The 19,620-nt window shown below is 45.2% G+C and overlaps 1 protein-coding gene across 1 annotated transcript in view; it reads left to right on the top strand.

Moving 5' to 3' along the window:
- Positions 1 to 281: 281 nt before the first annotated feature.
- The window catches only part of TENT4B (terminal nucleotidyltransferase 4B), a 48,489-nt gene continuing 29,150 nt past the window's right edge, over positions 282 to 19,620 (top strand). Inside the window, exon 1 of the mRNA XM_065662175.1 lies at positions 282 to 954. Within this exon, the coding sequence (XP_065518247.1) occupies positions 416 to 954 (539 nt within the window). The 5' untranslated portion in view covers positions 282 to 415. The remainder of the gene's footprint in view (positions 955 to 19,620) is intronic.

Genomic DNA, 19,620 nt, shown 5'->3' on the forward strand with positions numbered 1-19,620 from the left:
TGGAGTGCGCCGCGGGTGCCCGAGCAACCCGCTCCGCGCCGCGCCGCGGGCTGGGCCGGGACCAGGGCGGTTCCGCCGCTGCGGCCCGGCTGAGGCGCGAGGCGAGGCCGGGAGCGCCGGCGGGTGCCGGGCCGAGGCGGAGCGGGGACCCGCCCGCAGCAGCGCCCGGCCCGGCCCGGCCCCGCCGCCACCGCCCCCCTTCGCCTGCGCGCGGCCCGTGTGCCGGCGGCCCAGCCGGGCCCCGCCTCGCCGCGCTCGCCAGGAGGGGCGGGGGCTGTGGAGCGACGGCAGCGAGCAGGCAGGCGCGGAGCTGCCCTTCTATAGAAGCCGCCATTAGCGCTGGGACCCGGTGACAGGGTCTCGGCGTCGGCGGCCGGCGCGGGGAGCGGAGGCAGGCGGGGTGGGTCCCCGTTTGATGGATCCCCGGATAGCCTGGTTCCAGCCAGAGCAGCTCGGCCCCTCGAACCGCCTGTGGATGCAGATCTGGGAGACCACGCAGGGGGTCCGCAACCTCTACTTCCAGCAGCAGCAGCAGCAGCAGGAGCAGCAGCAGCAGAGCGCCCCCGCTGGGGCCGGCCCGGCCTCCCCGCCCGGCATGTACCGCGCCCCCCGCTCCGACCCCCAGCCTGACTTCCTGCCGCTCGAGAGCGCCAACAACCAGCACAACCGCAGCCACCGCCAGGCCTCGCCGCCCCCGGGGGCCGCCGCCTGGGCCCGGCCCGCACGGGGGGGGCCGCCTGCCGCCGCCGCCGCGGCCGCCAGTAACAAGAGGAAGCGCGACAACAAGGCCAGCACCTTCGGGCTCAACTACAGCCTCCTGCTGGGCCCCCCCGGGCAGGGCCGGGCCCCCGCCCTGGGGGACGAGCCGGCCGCCAGGGCCCAGGCCGGCCTGGCCGAGCCGCTGTACACCGGCACCCCCTGGAAGAAGAGGAACTACAGCCAGGGAGTCTTGGGGTGAGCGGCAGCGGCGCCGGGCCGGGGGGCACGGGGCCTGGCCCCGGCCTGGCCTCTAGGGGAGGCGGGGGCCGAGGCCCTCCCAGCCCCTGGGCCAGCGCACGGGGCGGCGGCCGAGCCGCGGTGGGGAGCGCTGGGCCGCGGCACCTGAGGCGCGGCGGCAGTGGGGCGCGGCCGCGGGCCTGGCGGGTGTCTCGGGGGGGGCCGGGCCGGGCTCGCGGGGCGCCGGTGGCCGCCGGCGGGGGCAGGCAGGGGCCGCGCGTGCCGAGCCGCTGCCCCGCCTGCCCGAGCGCGGCGGGAGGAACCGCCGCCCGGCCCCGCCGGTGCGCAGCGGCGGGCAGCCCCTCGTGCGGCCCTCGAGCCCCGCCGGGCGGCGGCGGCGGCGACTCTCGTAGGGGGCAGCGGGTGCCCGGGTGCGGGCGCGCCTGCCCGCGGTGACGGGAGCTCCTCGCCTGTTGTCACCGCGTGTGCACGTGTGGCTGTTAGCCGCGCCTCTCCCGGTACGGCGCCATGCTGCCCGGCGCAGGTGTTCTGCTGCCGCCCCGCTGCTCTGCGGTGGCTGTGCTGGCGGTGGTACCGCTGAGGGGTCCGATGCCAGCGCTGCACACGCACATGCTGCTGGGCCGGGTGAGGCTGGGGAGGGCAGCAGGACAGCGAGCAGCACGCTGTCAGCGGTGCGGGTTCTGCCTGCCTGCCCCCCGCAGCCGCTGCCGTGCAGGCTTCTGGAGCTTTGTGTTGTGTGTGGAACAAATGTGTAGTAGGAGTTATAACTTAAAAAAGACCAATAATCTGCTGCTGCTGAAAGAAAGTGCACAGTCTAAGAAATTACATGGGGAGTGTGTTTTCTAAGACCTGACAGAGAAGGTAGGCGCACAAAATTGTGTAGGGTATTATGGATTTCAGTATGGGATTATTAATGGTTTTCATGGATCTCTGACTGTGGAATGTGTGTTCTAATACGAGTATTTTCCCCATAGTGTTTTTTGTGTTAACTTAGGTCTTGTCAGTTGTGTTTGCATAACCCACAGAGAGCAAGGGCAGGCAAACATGTATCTTCTGTTTGCCTGAACACTGTTATAAGCCCTCCCTCCCCACTCTTTCTTAAACAGAGGATGGCTTTTGACATGAGTGATGCCCTGGGTAAAAACAATTTGGCAACATCTGTGACTTTGTCTCCCCCATCTCTGCAGCAAGAGCACTCTGACATGTGTTTGGCCCATTCAGTACGGGCATCTGGGGTGGTGTGTGCAGTTGTAATACCTTTTCCAATCCTGCTCTTTACAAAGGAGTCTGGCTTGTTTCCAGGGCTCAAATCGTGGAGGTGTTCAAGTGGTAAAGGCCCAGAAGAGCTCGTTTTAGAAATGGGTAATGATTTGGGTATGTTAGCTTTTTTGTGCCCAGCTTGTACCTAAGGGTCCTTCAGCCCCATCCCTCTTTACCTTCCAAAATCACCCTTTGGTAGGATTTGTCAAAATGACTGTTCAAATTTGGAAGACAAACTCTTACCACCTCTGGCTCTCTGTTTTCTTGGCATGTTACCTTTACTGCTGGGGCTCTCCGATGTTACCTTTACTGCTGGGGTTGTAGTAATTCCTAAAATGACACTGCAGAAGTGTACTATTTTAAGTTCTGTAGCCACTATATATTGAAACCTTCCCTAACTTTCTTCACGTATCTTAAAAGTACTGTGTGCAAAACACACAGAGTACTGAATTTTTGTAAGTTAGTTTTTGGACTCTGTATCTTCCAGCTTGTCGTTTATTTACTTGAAGGTTGAGGAACATTTTTAGAAGTGCCTTTTGCTCTTCCGCTCTGTCTTGCAAATCCAGAAACCTTTTCCCTTTACTGAAGGAATGGGGGAGAGAGGGGAAAAGGGTGAAATTCAGTAAGAGATTAATAATGATGATTATAATAACGACAACTGTACCAAAGTATCCAAGATGTTGTCTATTGCTGGAGTAGAATTTCAGCTGAGTCAGTTTCAAAGTCCAAGTGGAAGCAGCTTGTGGACTTTTTTTTTTTTTTTTTTTTTTTCAGTAGTATCAAAAAGTACTCAAGTATGTTACATGGTTCTATGTTTGGCTTGAATGTCTAGTTAATGGCATATATGTACATGACACTGAGGTTCTGGTTTAGCTGTTTCCTTTGTTCAAAGCAGGGTAAGGTAGAATGTCTCTGAAGACACCCCCCTACATTGCTTTTCCTAAATTGTGGGAGTGGTGTTTGCTTCTAAAAAAACAATTTATTCCAAAGGTATTTGGAGACAGTTGGCTAACAGTCTTGAATGAAGAATTGTGAAAACAATTTCTAAAAGGATCTGAAGCCTCTTAGGAAAGCATAGGAGGTGCTTAACTCTTGTGGAGGTTGCAGTGTGACCGACTGGCTGCTGGTAGGGCCACGTGGAAGCCTCCACTGTCACTGCCTGCAGTGTGCACTGAGATGCTGCCATCGCTCCCGCATATGAGTTCTGTTTAATAGCTGTCTGTTGTGAGACATCTGTCTTGGTTCTTGAGACACCAGGCAGGAATGGTGGATAGAGAGGTTTGTAACCTAGCTGATGAGGTTGTTGCCAAAGTAAGTATTAGTTATTTCCAACATGAATTCCCGAATTTGTTTTAACTAGTTCTAACAGTTATTGGGGGAAAAAAGATACCCACAGTTCTATTACAGCATTACTTGTGTGATAACAGGTACCTTTTTTCCAAATTGCTTTGATGCAAATTGTGAAAAATAGTAAAGGCCCTCAACACCTTTTGCTATACCATCCTGTAATTTTTTTTCAATTAATGACTTTAAATTTAGAGTCTTTTAAATAGCAAAGTGTTGTGGAACAGTCCCATTTTCAGAAAGATTAGGCCGGACTTGCTGGCAAACACGATTGAATGCTGACATGTGACATTCATATTTCCAGGGCAAGGATGTCACTTGTGTACATGGCTGTGCAAAACAACTCAGAGTACACAATTATATTGATCAGCTGTGTGAAAAAAACCAGTCCAATAAATTTTAGCTAGTTGGACAGTTTATGTAAACATATAACAGCTGTCTGAAAAATTAGGTAAGGTAAACATGTTGAAATAGTGGAGATTTTTGTTGGAAGATAAATACCTATTCAGTGAAATCTGTTGGGTTTTTTTCTTTTCAGGTTTTATGTATTTATTGAGAAACAGTACTTTCTTGGTTAATGATATTTATGTAGACAAAGAGATAACCAAATAATTAACGAATGACCCGCAACAGTATTGTTTTTAATTTCAATACAGGTTTCTTACAAAGAATGCACAATATTTGCTAACATTTACCATGAATGCTGAACTACTGACATTCAACAGGTGGCCAGTCTTACAGAATTAATGATGCTATTGTATGCATTGTATTCTGGCCTGTTTTAGTATGCTCCCTTATTATAATTTTTCAGATTTACTGTTCTGTTAACAATGTAGATGTTTGCATTACAGGTACTCCCCTTTGTTCTGGCACTCTTAACTTCGTGACTTCTGAAATACCACTGTAAATCAGTTGTCTAGTGCTGCCTGCAAGTTGTTTTGTACCAGCCGTATTCAGCCTGTGTATCTTGCATCCCCTCTGGAGACTTTGTCAACAGGCCGTAGTGCTAAAAAGAACAGATAACACAGAAAATGAATGAAGAGGTTTACAGTATGCATATGATAGTACTGGTGACTTAAACCTTCAAAGAGTTTCATGGGATTTACCTTGACGGGGTGTTTGATAGCAAAACTCAAGGATGTAGAAGGATGTGTGAGTTGGGATTTTGGAGGGGATGCTCTGTGTGTGTGTCCCCCAAGGGTAACAGTGTCAGTAGTATCACAGTTAAAAAGGAAGAAAAAGGTTTTTGGAATACTGAAGCGGCTGTTTTACAGCTTTCACCAAGTTTAGGTTCAGCCAGCCTAGCTAAAGAGTGACACAAGAAAAATGGGTAAAGCCAGAAGCCTTAAGGGTAGCAAAACCTGAAAATAAAGGCTTGCATGTGAGTTTGGCCTGTCTTCTTATAGATTTCTGTGATTCTTGTGCCAAAGGAAAGAGTCTAGTTAGTGCACAGTTCCCAGCAGGAGCTGTAGATTTTGCACTCTCCAGGGAGCTGGTTAGTTTTTACAGGAATCTGCAGCCAAAGGCAAGAACCCAATTAATATGCGAATTTAAGGTGGAAAATCTGCCATGTGTACTCCCAAGGAGGAACCTAGACTAAATAGAAGACAGTGCATTTTGAAATATCGAATGCATGCATTTTTGAGGTACTGATGGGAACTTTGCCATAACAGGGAGAGAATCCTGTGACCTCAGAGGAGAGGTGTGCATGGACACACACACACCTGTGGGCTGCTGAATTGGTTGGCATGGAATTGAGCAGGTTTCAGCTTATTTGATACAGGGGTTCCCAGTATGTTGCACAGTATTACAGAGGATACCATGAAATAACTACTTTAGGAAGTAAATAGCTTAAAGGTATGTGTCTTTGCTACAGAAATTCTATTATTTTTTTTCCTTTTTTCTACATGAAGTTTGTGAGCTTCTCAGGTCTTGTAGGTTTTGGTTTGTTTTTTTTTTTTTTTTTTTTTTGGAAGAAGCTAAGTGTATTAATGCAGGCACAAGCTCATTCTCTGCAGGCTTTGAGCTGACCAGAGGACATGCAGTTACACTAACACAGCTGCTTGCCTGAGATAACTTAGCCTGTGTGCCTTTAGCTCTTGTTTGCTCAGGTCCTTGCATGATATCAGCCACAGTGGCATGATTTCTGTGTGGGCTGGAGGGTGAACAGAAAGAGTTGAGTGTAGTGGGAGCAGAGCAGGTATGTGTACCAGCAGCAACCATCTAGCCAGACTGAATGCCTAACTTACGGAAATCAGATAAAATCCTAATCAACTGTATTGTTTTCCATTGTGTACTCTTAATGTGCTTAAATCAAATACATAGGCGGTGTTTGATTTATGTGGCATTACTGGATACATAAATGATACAAGCACTTTTGTGTGCGGACTTCTTATTTCTGGTCAAACAATGATGTGTGTGCGTAACTTCTTAATGTGTCTTCTGTTACAGTAGTTGCATTTTAGTAAAGACGTGTGTGTTAAAACATAAGTTGCAGTTGAATTTATCATGTACATCATGTGTAAAAATAAGTTACTCAGGGAAGATTCATAGACACAAATCTGTTTGCTTCCTGAAAAAAACTCTTAGAACAGTACTGTCCCCTCACTCTGTAGCTTCATATGTAAGCTGAAAGGAAGAAATGAGTGCAAATTCTTTTCTTGTATGGGTCTGATAAGATCTACTGTTGCTGTCTGTCTTGTTATGAGTCATGCTGTGGCACAGTTCTGACAGTGCCCTTGTGACAGCTTTTGCAGCTCTTGGAAGGTGCTCATCTGGGGTTTATGGAAGTGAAATCAGATTTTTCCCCACAGCCTCCTGCAGTAAGAAGTCAGTTCTTTTGGAGAGACTGGGAGAGAGAAACAAGTTTTCTAGGGGGTGAAGATGTTGAATTAGACGCAGTTAAGAGAAAACCTTTAGGGCATATACTGTGAATATTATATAGCAGTATTGTTTGAGCTTGCAGAACTTTGGGATGGTGCCAACATTTTGGTATGTTTGTTTAAAGAATATAAGGAGGACTTCAGAGGCCTGCTGGTTTCTACACCTGCAAGGAAACAGTGTGTTAATGGCTTCCTGCGAACTGTTTTGTTTTCTCCAGTTCTTATAATCTGTTTGGGACTTGGGTACTTATTTACCTTGTTCTATAAGGAACACAAGTTTGGCAGACTATTTTTTTGGTAGATAGAGATGTCTATATGAAGTAAATATAGTACTTGAAATTGGAATGTGAGATCTGTTTTTCACTTTGGGAATCTGGAAAAGTGTGAGATGTGGTTTTGAGAAGTTGTATACACAACCTCACTATTAAAATAGACAATAATAGAAATAATTGTACTTTTTTTTGACCTCAGAATATGGTGATTTAGAATACATCTCTGAATATGGGTATGTGCTCCCAAAACAATGTATATGGCGAAATTTAAGAGGTGACTGTTGCTTTGAACTTTGTTGTTAATGTTGTATGTGATGTAAACCAATGGTTCCTATGCTCCCTCTGCAGCATGTTGGAACCGGCAGTAGTGGGAGAATGCAGCCTAGAGTCAGCCTAGGTGTTGTGTTGAGAAGTGTGTGTGCTGGTAGCAGTACAGCAACATAATCAGTGAAAATCTTGCTTAATACATACTATAAGCAAATAAATACTATCGCTGTTCTTAGTGAGCTGTTGGCATGCTAATTCATTATTTGAATGTGCTTGTATTTCTTAAGTGATTTGTCTTTTTGAATTTTCTTTCTGGATGAACTGCCAAAGAATGCTCAAGATGTTGGTCATATTTGAATATTGCTTTCTGTCCATTTGCCTAGAAATTGAGGGTACAGAAAGTCGTCATATAAGCAAGAAAAAGAGAGGAAAACCAGTGAATTGGATGCAGGCTCCAAACAGCTTTACAGGAGGAGCAATTTGAACTTTACTCATTTTGTAACTTTAACCTATAATAGATAATGCAGCAGGACTTTTTTTCGAGGGATACAGTGAACTTAGGATGTCAGAACAGGAGATAAATGTGGATTGTTCATAAATTTGTACAAAACCCTCTCCTACATACCTCTAGAGCCTGTTTTAATATTTTCAGTATCTTTGTATTGATGGTACTTGTGTGTTATATCATATCATGCAATTAATATATGAGTGTGGGTCTTGGGGCAAGCTGTCCCTGATGGTTATCTTCTTGACCCTTAAAGCTGTGTCACAGAAGTTGTGCAAGGCTGAGCAGCACAGCCCATGGGCTGACTGTACCACAGCCACCGAGCTCTGAGGGTGGGAGCAGGCAAGAGGCAGCTGCTCCAGGGCAATTGTAGCACATCAGCTCAGTGTGAGGATGCGCTGCCTGCGTGACTGGGTCTGAGGATGTCTTACACTGGTACATCAGCAACAGCTGTTAATTTTCTTCCTCCCATGGTAACAATTAAGATTATTTGGCAACCCTCATTCTAGATCATCCTCTCTGACAGTTTCGTAATGTCCTCCATGGCATGAGAACTGCATCTGAATTATTCAAAAGTGATATGCATCTAAAGAGGCACAGCCTTGCTACAATTGCTTGAGAAGGCTTTACAGTGTGGAATTCTCCACTGCTATACTGTCTTGCATACATCTTGCAATATTGTCTTTGCGCTTAATTTTACGGGATTTTTACTGAAAACAGTAGTAGTAGGGGCTCAAATAAGCAGAGGCTTAGGATCAAAATAAGACTGTGCATCTCTGCTCTTCCATCTTGTTGGCGTGATTTATTAGGGAGGAAATAGCCAACACAATATCGAAAATGTAGTTAGACAGCATGGAGGAAATAATGTTGTGATTCTACAAGTAATGGGCTATAACAATGGGCAAATGCAATCATTAAAGTCCTCTAGAAACTTCCAAATCAGGGACATGAGCCTAGTAGAGGAAGAGGTGTGTACGTGAGTAGGAACATTGGCTTATCATCTTTACTCAGTGTAGGTTGACTTCTAGGTAGATTTAAGTGCACACATTTGAAGTGTCACATGCTTTTTTACAATTACTTTGTTTATAGATCAGTAAAATCTGAAAGAACTTGTATTAACCTGTCAAAAATACCAAGTACAGATAAGCCCTTCATATAATGTCATACTCTTAATTGGAGCAAGAACACTGTTAAAATACAGCATGCAGGAATATCTTGCTGTAGTGTGATTTACTAAGGTTTGGATCTTATGTGTCAATATGTAGCCTGAAGATGGCAAACCCTTAATCAAAGCTTGTCGACTTTGCCTGACCTCTTGATGTCGTGGTTGATCTAGACTGAGGAAGTGTGATAAAAACTTTCTCCTTAAGTTTTTGTCTCACTGTGTTAATTTTAGAGCTGTTTGCTTCCTCTCTTAGCTTAGGAACAGCTGATGTTTTCTTCTGTATTGCAAACAGCAAAAGTTTTTTTGTTGTTCTGGTTTTGGGTTTTTTGTTTCAAGGGGATTGTGACAAAAGCATGCTCCTTTGTATGTATTTACATTCCTCCCACCTTCTCCTCAGTGAGATTTTGGCTTTAATCTAGAGTAAGTATGCTCATGGTTTTTGAAAATGGCATGAAGTCTTACTCCAGATTTGTGCTGTGCACAGTGGCTTCACTTCTTAGTGTTCAGAGGTACTGCTGGCCACAACTGTCAGTTAAATTAGTGTGTTAAACATGGTGTGGTGAAGGAACTGTTTTGATCTGAATAATGATCGTGATTGCAAATCGCACACTCTTGGGTCAGTATTGAGCCAGGCTGAACAAGTGAGGCCCTGATAGTTTGTTTTGATTAATTTTAATTTTTGCTTTGCTATGCCACATGCTTCTTCAATTGGGTGATTCAAGTTGTGCTTGAGGATCTTCTATTTACTTAGCCTTTTAGTTGTGTTTTGGACTCAGTGTCTTACTCTTGTTCATCCATGGGGATTTTTCCTTGTAGTAGTCATCTGACAGGTACTCACAGGAGAAAATTTTCATGTTGATTTTTGCGTTGAAGAGTAAGTCATTATTTGAGGTAAGCAACTTCTTCACTTCACTGCTTCCAGCATCAGGTGGAAGAGAATTTTGCGTCATTGACCTTTTGGATTTCTTCTTATGGGGTAGTTTCTGAGATCAGGCAGAAAGGACAGCACTGTCTTGCTTTTGTTGCTATCTTGTGATTACATTCGATATCAGCTACAAATGTTTTCTTAGCTAAAATCTATCTAAACTTGAATAAACTAGAGATCTTGCAAAGCTGCTCTTGTTACAACTTGGCCAGATGTTACAGGGTGGTAAAAATAATGTTTCGATGGCAGTAAGTAGCAGTGTCAGCTTTGACAGTTTGAAGCAAAAGAAGGGGCTAACTGTGTAATAACAAACTTCCTCTCTCGTTTCTTGTAGAGTGTGGTATTTGCCTGTAGGCATTAAGTCACTGAACACTATATGCTGGAATAGTTTACTTCAGCCTTTGCTATTCTGTAGCATACCTGCTTCAGACAGGCTGAAATCTGCCCTTGGTGGCTGCTATTGATACATCAGTTTGTGGAGCTTGCAGCGACCCTCTTAGCTTCTCTGATAGCTGGTCTCCACTGCTGCTTCGCTACTCGCCAGACACATTTGCTTAATTTTCAAATTATTGAAATTATTTTGAGAAAGTGTATTTGGTAAGTGAGCTGGATGAATCTTGAGTGTGTTTCTGAGGGCTCTGCACAGCCCCTTGTGCTCCGTTTGCTCTTTTGTTCAAAGATGGTGCACAAATGTGTTAATGCACAGCACGTGGATGGAGTGAGGATGTGTGTTCTGCTGGGGATGTCCCATCCTACAGTAGGTTCCACCTACATGTTAGACCTGGATCGGTTGTGAGGATTTAACTCTCAAATCAATAAAATACCACTGGATTGGTTGGTTTGTGGGTTTTTTTGCCACCATGTGCTGATTCTTTTGTTCTTATGCCTAGGCGGAGCCCAGCAATTGAGGTCCTTACATGAAGTCTTTCAGAAGTCATTTTTCAGAGTGTGTTGGTGTCTCTGAATTTTAAGAATTTGAACTTGTGAAAAGAATTTCAGTGAAGTATTTTCTAGTCTTTTATTGGTGGTTTTCTGACAGATGTATTAGCTGAAGCTTCAGGGGAAAGGAGACAACAAAACCCATGATTTGATCCACAGGGTTAGTCAGAGGCCAGCTTCTCCAGATACTTTGAAGGGTGAGACTGGTCACCTACATTGGAGGAGGAAGTTTTCTTACAGTTCCTGACACTGACGCTCTTGAGCATGTGCCTCTCTCACTGGGCTAATAGAGGTGACCTCAGGAAACATTTGTGATCTGCTTAGGCACCCTCCTTTATTGACAGTTACTGTTTGTAGCTTTCTAGCCTGGAGTGTTAAGCAGATTCTCCAAAATATTTTGCAGGTTGCATGCTAATGCTCCTGGCCAATTGTTTTTCTGGTACCTGTGCAAGCTGCATTGCAAGTGGGAGTATCTGAGCACAAGAGGACAAAACAATATGAAAAAATAGTTTCTAACAGTTACCTTTAAGGGAGCATATTGCTGCATTGTGAGTCCCAAAATGACTACTGCAATGATTAATCTCAACATAAATTATATGCCCTGTATATGCCCTTACTGTAAAGATAACAAATCACAGAAGTATAAAATTATCTGAAATGGTCCTTGTACCTTGCCATAGTTTGTGTGGTTGTTCATTCCCCTCCTTCAAAATGCTCCCACTCCAGTCACGTTTAAGCTTTTGGAAGGGAGAGGGAGAACTACATCTGGGATTTGAATTTTGCCTGGGTAGGACAGCAGCACATTTAAACTTGTGTTAGTATTGTAGCAGAGTGTCACCGAAGTGAAGTAACAAGTAATGAATGGGTGATAAGCTGGTTCAGAGTTTTATTCTGTTCTTGGTTTTCCTGCCCACATAGCAGCTGAAGGCAGGCTTGCTGCACGGGTGGACGTGAGGAAGCTTTCTGGAGTAGGAACACTTCACTTTGGGGTGTGTATTACTACTTAGCAGGGACATGTGTGTAAGCTCTCCTACTGCCTGCCTGTAGGAACTCAGACTTTAAACAGCTTTTTGACTTGGGTTTGAGGTGACCTGCCATTGTGGGAGTGTCTCCCTTCCTGATTAGGGACTGGTGCGGGTTTATTTGGGATTTAAAGCGGCTCTGATAGAAGGAGATGGGAGTTAATGATTATATTGCTCTCCTTCCTTGCATTCAACTATTCTTTGAACTAAGGCAAATAATTTGTCAAGTCATAAATAAGAGTATTTGCCAGGCAGAACTTGCTGTGTGCATGAAAGCAGAGACCTTTTCTCCCCTCTCTCCTGTGTCAGAAAGCCCTGGTTTGAGCCCCACACTAGGCTTGCGTGGCTCATGCTGTGTGACCTGCTGCACACACAGCTTTGACATGGTGACACAGGTCTGTGCTGTGAGTTCTGAGCTCTGATCCAAGTTTTCCTATGGAGACTTTCTTCGGAGCACACATTATATGCATTGGAAGTGCTCATCAGCCTGATAGGAATTAGTCTTGCTCCTGCCCAGATAGCATGTGGTGTCATTGATTGGCAGGTCACAGATTATTTGTTTATGTGATAATGTTTGCTACACTAACAAAACAGTATCAATATACTAGTGATATATAAATAACTGTCCTGCTAGCCTGGCCTGATGAAGACATACAGAAAGGTGTATTAGCCCACCTGCTGTATGCCTTTGTTCTGGCTTAGTAGTAACACTATTGCTTATATTGATGGCTTACTTCTTGTTAAGCTCTAGTTTAAAAAAAGAAGTAAAAATTCTTGTTTGGTCTTTCTGAGTGAGAGTTTTTTAAGCAAGAGGAATTGGCAGGCTGAGGAATTACTGATTAACCACTATAGGAAATAGATACCTTTAAATTCTCCGTGGTTTTAGCTGTTCGAAAATTTACTTCAAGTTGTAAGTACAGAATGTATGAAGAGCATGCTAATAGTTACTCTTTAAAGATTTATTTATTTTTTAATATTACACAAATTGTAAGGTTGAAAACTATATAGCTGGCCTGTATGTGTAACTGTTTGAACAGACTGATACTTTTCTGCAAGTAAGCTAAAGAAAAAACCTTGTGGTAGTATTTTATAGGAGTTGTTGGAATTATTGGTGTGTTTCAAGATAATTAGATATTGCAATAGTTGAAGCCTTTTTGTCATGAAATAGAACAGCTATTTGCCATCTCTGCTCTTCCCACTGTGGTTTTCCTGCATGAAAACTTTTTCTCCTGCTTCATCTTGTTCTTTTGCTAGTACTTTTTCTTTCAGCTCAGTTGAGGTAGCAGTTTCTCGTAATTATTTTTATTTTTCACTCCTCTGCTAAGCAAGACACATTGCCTGGGAGAAGAGAAGCAGCAGACTCTCATAACACTCGCTTACAGAGATGCGAAGGACGGACGATATGTACATGCTTTACAGGGAAGAAATAGAAGACTATTCCCACACATTCACACATAGTGATTCAGCTAGATTGTTGTTGTGTAAAGTATGATTAAAAAGGCAATGGGAAGTTAGGGTACTTCTCAAAAATGTTTTCAGTTGGCATTTCATATGTTTGCTGGAAATGCTGAAAAAAATAGAGAGCAAGACTGAGTATGTGTATGGCATGGGTTTAAATGCCAGTGGATCAGTTGCAGAGTTATACTTCAGGTTGCTTATTGGTAGGACTAATTCAAGCATCTGATTTATAATTAAAATTCAGTAGGACTTTTTTTCGTATTTAAAGACAGATTTCTTCAGGAGAAAATTCTAGTGTATTTGAGTGTATTTTAGGTAGGCAAAGCACACACAAAAAATGCTTGCTTGTACTTTGATAGTCTCTTACTTCTTGACTGAAGAGTGTGATTGGCACTTCTAATTAGAAATAACTTTAATGAGTTGAAGAAGAGAGCATTCATCCTGGTTGAAACAACGGATCTATAAAAAATGGAGTTAACAATTGAAATAATTGGAAAGAGCTGCCCACATTGCTTCTTTCTCCTGTGTTCTAATGCCTTTTATGGTGCAGTTAACCTGTAAATTAATGTTAAACCCAGAACATAAATAAAAAAATACATTAATTTGAGGGGTTTGGGATGATGAGGGCTGAGTAGGGGGAAGAAACAGGAAACTGCACTATATACTTTCAAGTATTCGCACAGGATAAAAATCATGGGTCTTGTAATGTAGATTTAGTGGCATCTTACTTTACTCCACAGCATTTGAAGAAATGTGCTTCAATCAGTCCACCATTAATTGTTCAAATGAATAAACTAACTCCATTCAGAAAAGTGTTTTCAAACTTGCTGTCAGAGTGATTAGCTTAATCTTGAAAGACATCCTGAAAACAGGACCTGGGTTCCTGAATTATTTACATATTTGTGAAAATTTTGCTCTCCCTCAGTTCTGCAAGACAATTCTGTGAATTATTCAGCAGATGATTCTAGTCATAGAATCATAGGATCACAGAATAGTTAGAGTTGGAAAGGACCTTAGGATCATCCAGTTCCCACCCCCTGCCATGGGCAGGGACACCTCACGCTAGACCATGTTTCCCAAGGCTCTGTCCTGCCTGGCCTTGAACACTGCCAGGGATGGGGCATTTACCACTTCTTTGGGCAGCCTGTTCCAGTGGCCCACAGAAAAGAGCCTCACACTAAAGAATTTCTTCCTTATATTTAACCTGACCTTCCCCTGTTTAAGTTTAAACTCATTACCTCTTGTCCTACCACTGCAGTCCCTGATGAAGTGTCCCTCTCCAGCATCCTTGTAGTCCCCCTTCAACCTGCTGGTCATGCTCCTTTTGATGCAGCCCAGGGCACGGTTGGTTTCTGAGGTGCAAGTGCACACTGAAGCTGGCTCATGTTCAGTTTCTAATCGACAAACACCCACAGGTCCTTCTCCACCTGACTTCTCTGAATCTCTTCTCTGCCCAAACTCTAGGTGTGCCTGGGATTGCCTTGACCCAGGTGTAGGACCTTGCACTTCACATTGTCTGAAAGGTCAAGCTGTTCTTTGGGTAAATACCAAAAGTTACTCAAATACCGTGTGGTTGCCGGATGTAGTCATCCGGATGTAGGTACACCAAGTGAAGGTGTTCCTTCCACTGGCCTCTCTTCACTGTTCACTGCCTGGCTGCACGTGACTGCTGCTGCCAGCCTTGAGGGCCCCTCTTCAGGCTCCCCATTACATTTAGGAGAAGGTGGCTGCTTTAGCTGGAGGTGGTGGGATTCCGCTTGGCTAAGCTTGCTTTGATGGATGAAGGAGGCCTGTGTTACAATAGACCTGTTAATAATCCGGTATAGTAATCCTGTTACAATAGATGTTGTCTCTGGGAAGCTGGGGAGTGATAACAAGCACCTGGGTTATAATGGAAGGTGAAGGAAATAAATCTCATTTGCATGGCACTCTGCAAGGTGAAATGCTCCATTTACACCTTAGGAAGCTGTTTATACAGTAGATATCCTGATTTTTAGTGACGTTTAGTAATCATATGGCAGCGGAGTACCTGTTTCTTCTTCATGTCTGGTTTTAGGTAAGCTGTGAAAAGATCATATGTGAAGCTGTATTTCAAACAGTTGACTGAACTGAAGAAAAATGTATGAGCTTTCCTGGTTTGTAAGGTTCCTAATACAGACATCTTCTAGGATGTTTCATTTTAAAGCTCCAGTAGGGCACATACGGCTCAAAATATGGTTAGTATGTGACCTGTAATATATTGATATGGTTCAGTAACTAGGGATATAAAAAAGTGGTGGTCAAAGTCTCTGGGGCTTTAGAAAATTGTTTGGTTTATTATGCCAATTTTAGTTTCTTAAGCGGACTGATGTATCTGTTGCTGTGAAACTTAACTGCCTATTAAATCACCTGCAGGTGCAGTTAAGTGTTTTTTTTTCAGTAGCATAAACCTGCAAATATTAAAAGAATTTGCCTGCTACAGAAGCTCAGGTAGTAGGGAGTTGACTTCAGCAGATGCTTCATTTTTGCAGTTCCCTTCATTACTCTAATACTCAATTTTGCTTGAGATCGTAGGTGGGAAAATAGTGTGATCTTTAGTGTCAGCTGTTGTTCATGCTTCATCATTTAGCGTGTGTAGATGGCAACAGTAATCTAGAAATTATTTTATTAAGTGTCCTAGGTTCAGCACTAGCAGTCATTTTTCTCCTCCTTAGTAGCTGGTGCAGTGCTGTGGTTTGACTTTCAGCCTGGGAACAGCGCTGATAACACTGATGGTTTTAGTTACTGCTCAGTAATGTTTACTCTGACCAAGGACTCTCTCAGTCTCATGCTCTGCCAGGGAGGAGAGGAAGCAGAGACAGGACACCTGTCCTAAAATAGCCAAAGGGGTATTCTATACCACAGCACGTCGTGCCCAGTATATAAATTGGGAGCAGTTACCCGGAAAGGCTAGATCACTGCTCAGGTTGGGCTGGGTACTGGTTGGCAGACGGTGATTGTTTGTATTCTCTTCCCTGGTTATTTCCCTTATTATTATTATTATTGGTGGTAGCAGCAGTGGTTTGTGTTATACCTGAGTTACTGGACTGTTCTTATTTCAACCCATGGAAGTTACATTCATTTGACTCTCCTACCCATCCCTCTGGGAGCAGGGGGAAGAAAGGGGTGGGGGGAGGGAGTGAATGAGCGGCTGCATGGTTCTGAGTTACTGGTTGGGCTTAAACAACAGCAGTTCTTTGTGGCACCCAACATGGGGCACGAAGTGTTGAGATAGCAACAACAGATCTGACCAGAGTGTGTCTAATCGTGTTTGTGATAAGCATTCACTGTTTCAGATTAATAGGCACTCATCACAGTGCTGGTTTATTGGCTCTCAAAGTTGTTGCTCTTGATCTCACAGTTTCAGCATGTCGTACCTTGCTTACAGCTGATGTTTGCTGTTTTAGTGTTTATCGGCTGAGGGGCCTTGGCTAAGGTTCTTGTTTTGCTGTACTTTATAGTAAAGACTTGTAGTACAATAGACTAATTGATGATGAAACTGATCTGGCTTGTGTTCCCAGTGTGGTCATCACCTCTATACTTTGGGAGGTATGTAATGGAAGTCTTTAGTAATTACACATCTTTTTCTCCCTCCTTGGGTGGTCAGCCTATGAAGAAGACATTCCCTTTACACTCCCAGCTCCCCCACCAGACTATTTGCAGCATCATTTGAGAGTTCTGAAGGTTTTGAATGGTTTTTGGGTACCCTTGAGACCTGCCTCCTGATTGTGATGGGGATCACCATGTTGGCACACATATGGAGTGTGGTTTACCCATGACCATTTTGTCTGATCTCAAAAGTTAAGCAGAGTCGGGTTTGGGTGTTGTCTAGGGTTAGACAATGATGTAGGGGGACCAAGAGATTTTAGAATAGAATAGAATAGTTAGGGTTGGAAAGGACATCAAGATCATCTAGTTCCAACCCCTCTGCCATGGACAGGGACACCTCACACTAAACCATCCCACACAAGGCTTCATCCAAACTGGCCTTGAACGCCGCCAGGGATGAAGCACTTACAACCTCCCTGAGCAACCGATTCCAGGGCCTCACCACCCTAACAGGAAAGAATTTCCTCCTTATATCCAATTTAAACTTCCCCTGTTTAAGTTTTAACCCGTTACCCCTTGTCCTGTCACTACAGTCCCTGACGAAGAGTCCCTCCCCAGCATCCCTATAGGCTCCCTTCAGGTACTGGAAGGCTGCTATGAGGTCCCCACGCAGCCTTCTCTTCTCCAGGCTGAACAGCCCCAACTTCCTCAGCCTGTCTTCATACGGGAGGTGCTCCAGTCCCCTGATCATCCTCATGGCCTCCTCTGGACTTGTTCCAGCAGTTCCATGTCCTTTTATGTTGAGGACACCAGAACTGCACATGGTACTCCAGGTGAGGTCTCACAAGAGCAGAGTAGAGGGGCAGGATCACCTCTTTCAACCTGCTGGTCACGCTCCTTTTGATGCAGCCCAGGATACGGTTGGCTTTCTGGGCTGCGAGCGCACACTGAAGCCGGCTCATGTTCATTTTCTCATCGACCAGCACCCCCAAGTCCTTCTCTGCAGGGCCGCTCTGAATCTCTTCTTTGCCCAATCTGTAGCTGTGCCTGGGATTGCTCCGACCCAGGTGTAGGACCTTGCACTTGTCGTGGTTGAACTTCATAAGGTTGGCATCAGCCCACCTCACAAGTGTGTCAAGGTCCCTCTGGATGGCATCCCTTCCCTCCAGCGTATCAACCGGACCACACAGCTTGGTGTCATCGGCAAACTTGCTGAGGGCGCACTCAATCCCACTGTCCATGTCAGCAATGAAGATGTTAAACAAGACCGGTCCCAACACCAATCCCTGAGGGACATCACTCATTACTGGTCTCCAGCCGGACATCGAGCCATTGACCACAACTCTTTGTGTGCGCCCATCCAGCCAGTTCTTTATCCACCAAGTGGTCCATCCATCAATTTGGTATCTCTCCAATTTAGAGAGAAGGATGTGGTGTGGGACAGTGTGAAACGCTTTGCACAAGTCCAGGTAGATGACATCAACTGCTTTACCCTTATCCATCAATTCTGTAGCCCCATCATAGAAGGCCACCAAATTGGTCAGGCAGGATTTCCCCTTAGTGAAGCCATGCTGGCTGTCACCAAGCACCTTGTTGTTTTTCATGTGCCTTAGCATGCCTTCCAGGAGAATCTGCTCCAAGATTTTGCCAGGCACAGAGGTGAGACTGACTGGTCCATAATTCCCCAGGTCTTCCATTTTCCCCTTCTTGAAAATGGGGGTTATATTTCCCTTTTTCCAGTCGTCGCTTTTTCCACGAGGGTGGACAGTCACGAGTGGCAGGGTGTGTGGGATAGTATGCGCAAGTATCTAGGCCAGTGGGCCCCTCCAGTGCTTTGGAACTTCACCACTGAGCATGTGCAAAATCCATAGACTGCCTCAGGAGAGGGCACTTCAAAGATCCAGAAGGATACCGATGGCCTTTTGGTATTGCTGCTCTGGAGACAGAGGAAATTGAGCAGCTGTCCACCTTGCCTGGTCTCTCAGAGGATCCTTCTGTTGTGGGATTGCTGAAGGTTGCAGAACAAGTGCCAATGGCGACTACAACAGTGCACTGGTGGCAATGTCGCACCAACCAAGACTCCCTGATTTCTATCCATAAGCTGTTCCATAGACTGGAGAGCCAAGGAGTGATCAATAGAACCCGCTCACCCTTTAAGAGCCCCGTATGGCCAGTGTGAAAGTCTGACGGAGGGTGGAGACTTAACAGTAGACTATCATGGCCTGAATGAAGTCACACCAGCACTGAGTGCTGCCGTACCGGACATGCTAGAACTTCAGTACGAACTGGAGTCAAAGGCAGCCAAGTGGTATGCCACAATTGATATTGCCAATGCATTTTTCTCAATTCCTTTGGCAGCAGAGTGCAGGCCACAGCTCGCTTTTACTCGGAGGGGCGTCCAGTACACTTGGAACCGACTGCCGCAGCGGTGGAAACACAGCCCTACCATCTGCCATGGACTGATCCAGACTGCACTGGAACAGGGGCAAGCTCCAGAACACCTGCGATACATTGATGACATTATTGTGTGGGGTGATACAGCGGAAGAAGTCTTTGAGAAAGGGAGGAAAATTATCCAAATCTTGCTGAAAGCCGGTTTTGCCATAAAATGGAGTAAGGTCAAGGGACCTGCACAGGAGATTCAGGTTTTGGAAGTAAAACGGCAAGACGGCCATCACCGAATCCCCACAGATGTGATCAACAAGGTGACAGCAATGTCTCCACCCACTAATAAGAAAGAAACACAAGCTTTCTTGGGTGCTGTGGGGCTCTGGAGAATGCACATCCCAAATTACAGTTCGATTGTAAGCCCTCTCTATCATGTGACCCGGAAGAAGAATGATTTTAAATGGGGCCTGAGCAACAACAAGCCTTTGAGCAAATTAAACACGAGATAGTTCATGCAGTAGCCCTTGGACCAGGCCGGACCAGGCCAGATGTAAAAAATGTGCCCTACACCTCAGCCAGGGAGAATGGTCCTACCTGGAGCCTCTGGCAGAAAGCTCCAGGGGAGACTCAAGGTCAACCCCTCGGCTTTTGGAGTCAGGGATACAAAGG

Source organism: Lathamus discolor, chromosome Z (assembly GCF_037157495.1).
Source record: "Lathamus discolor isolate bLatDis1 chromosome Z, bLatDis1.hap1, whole genome shotgun sequence".
NCBI lineage: Eukaryota > Metazoa > Chordata > Aves > Psittaciformes > Psittacidae > Lathamus > Lathamus discolor.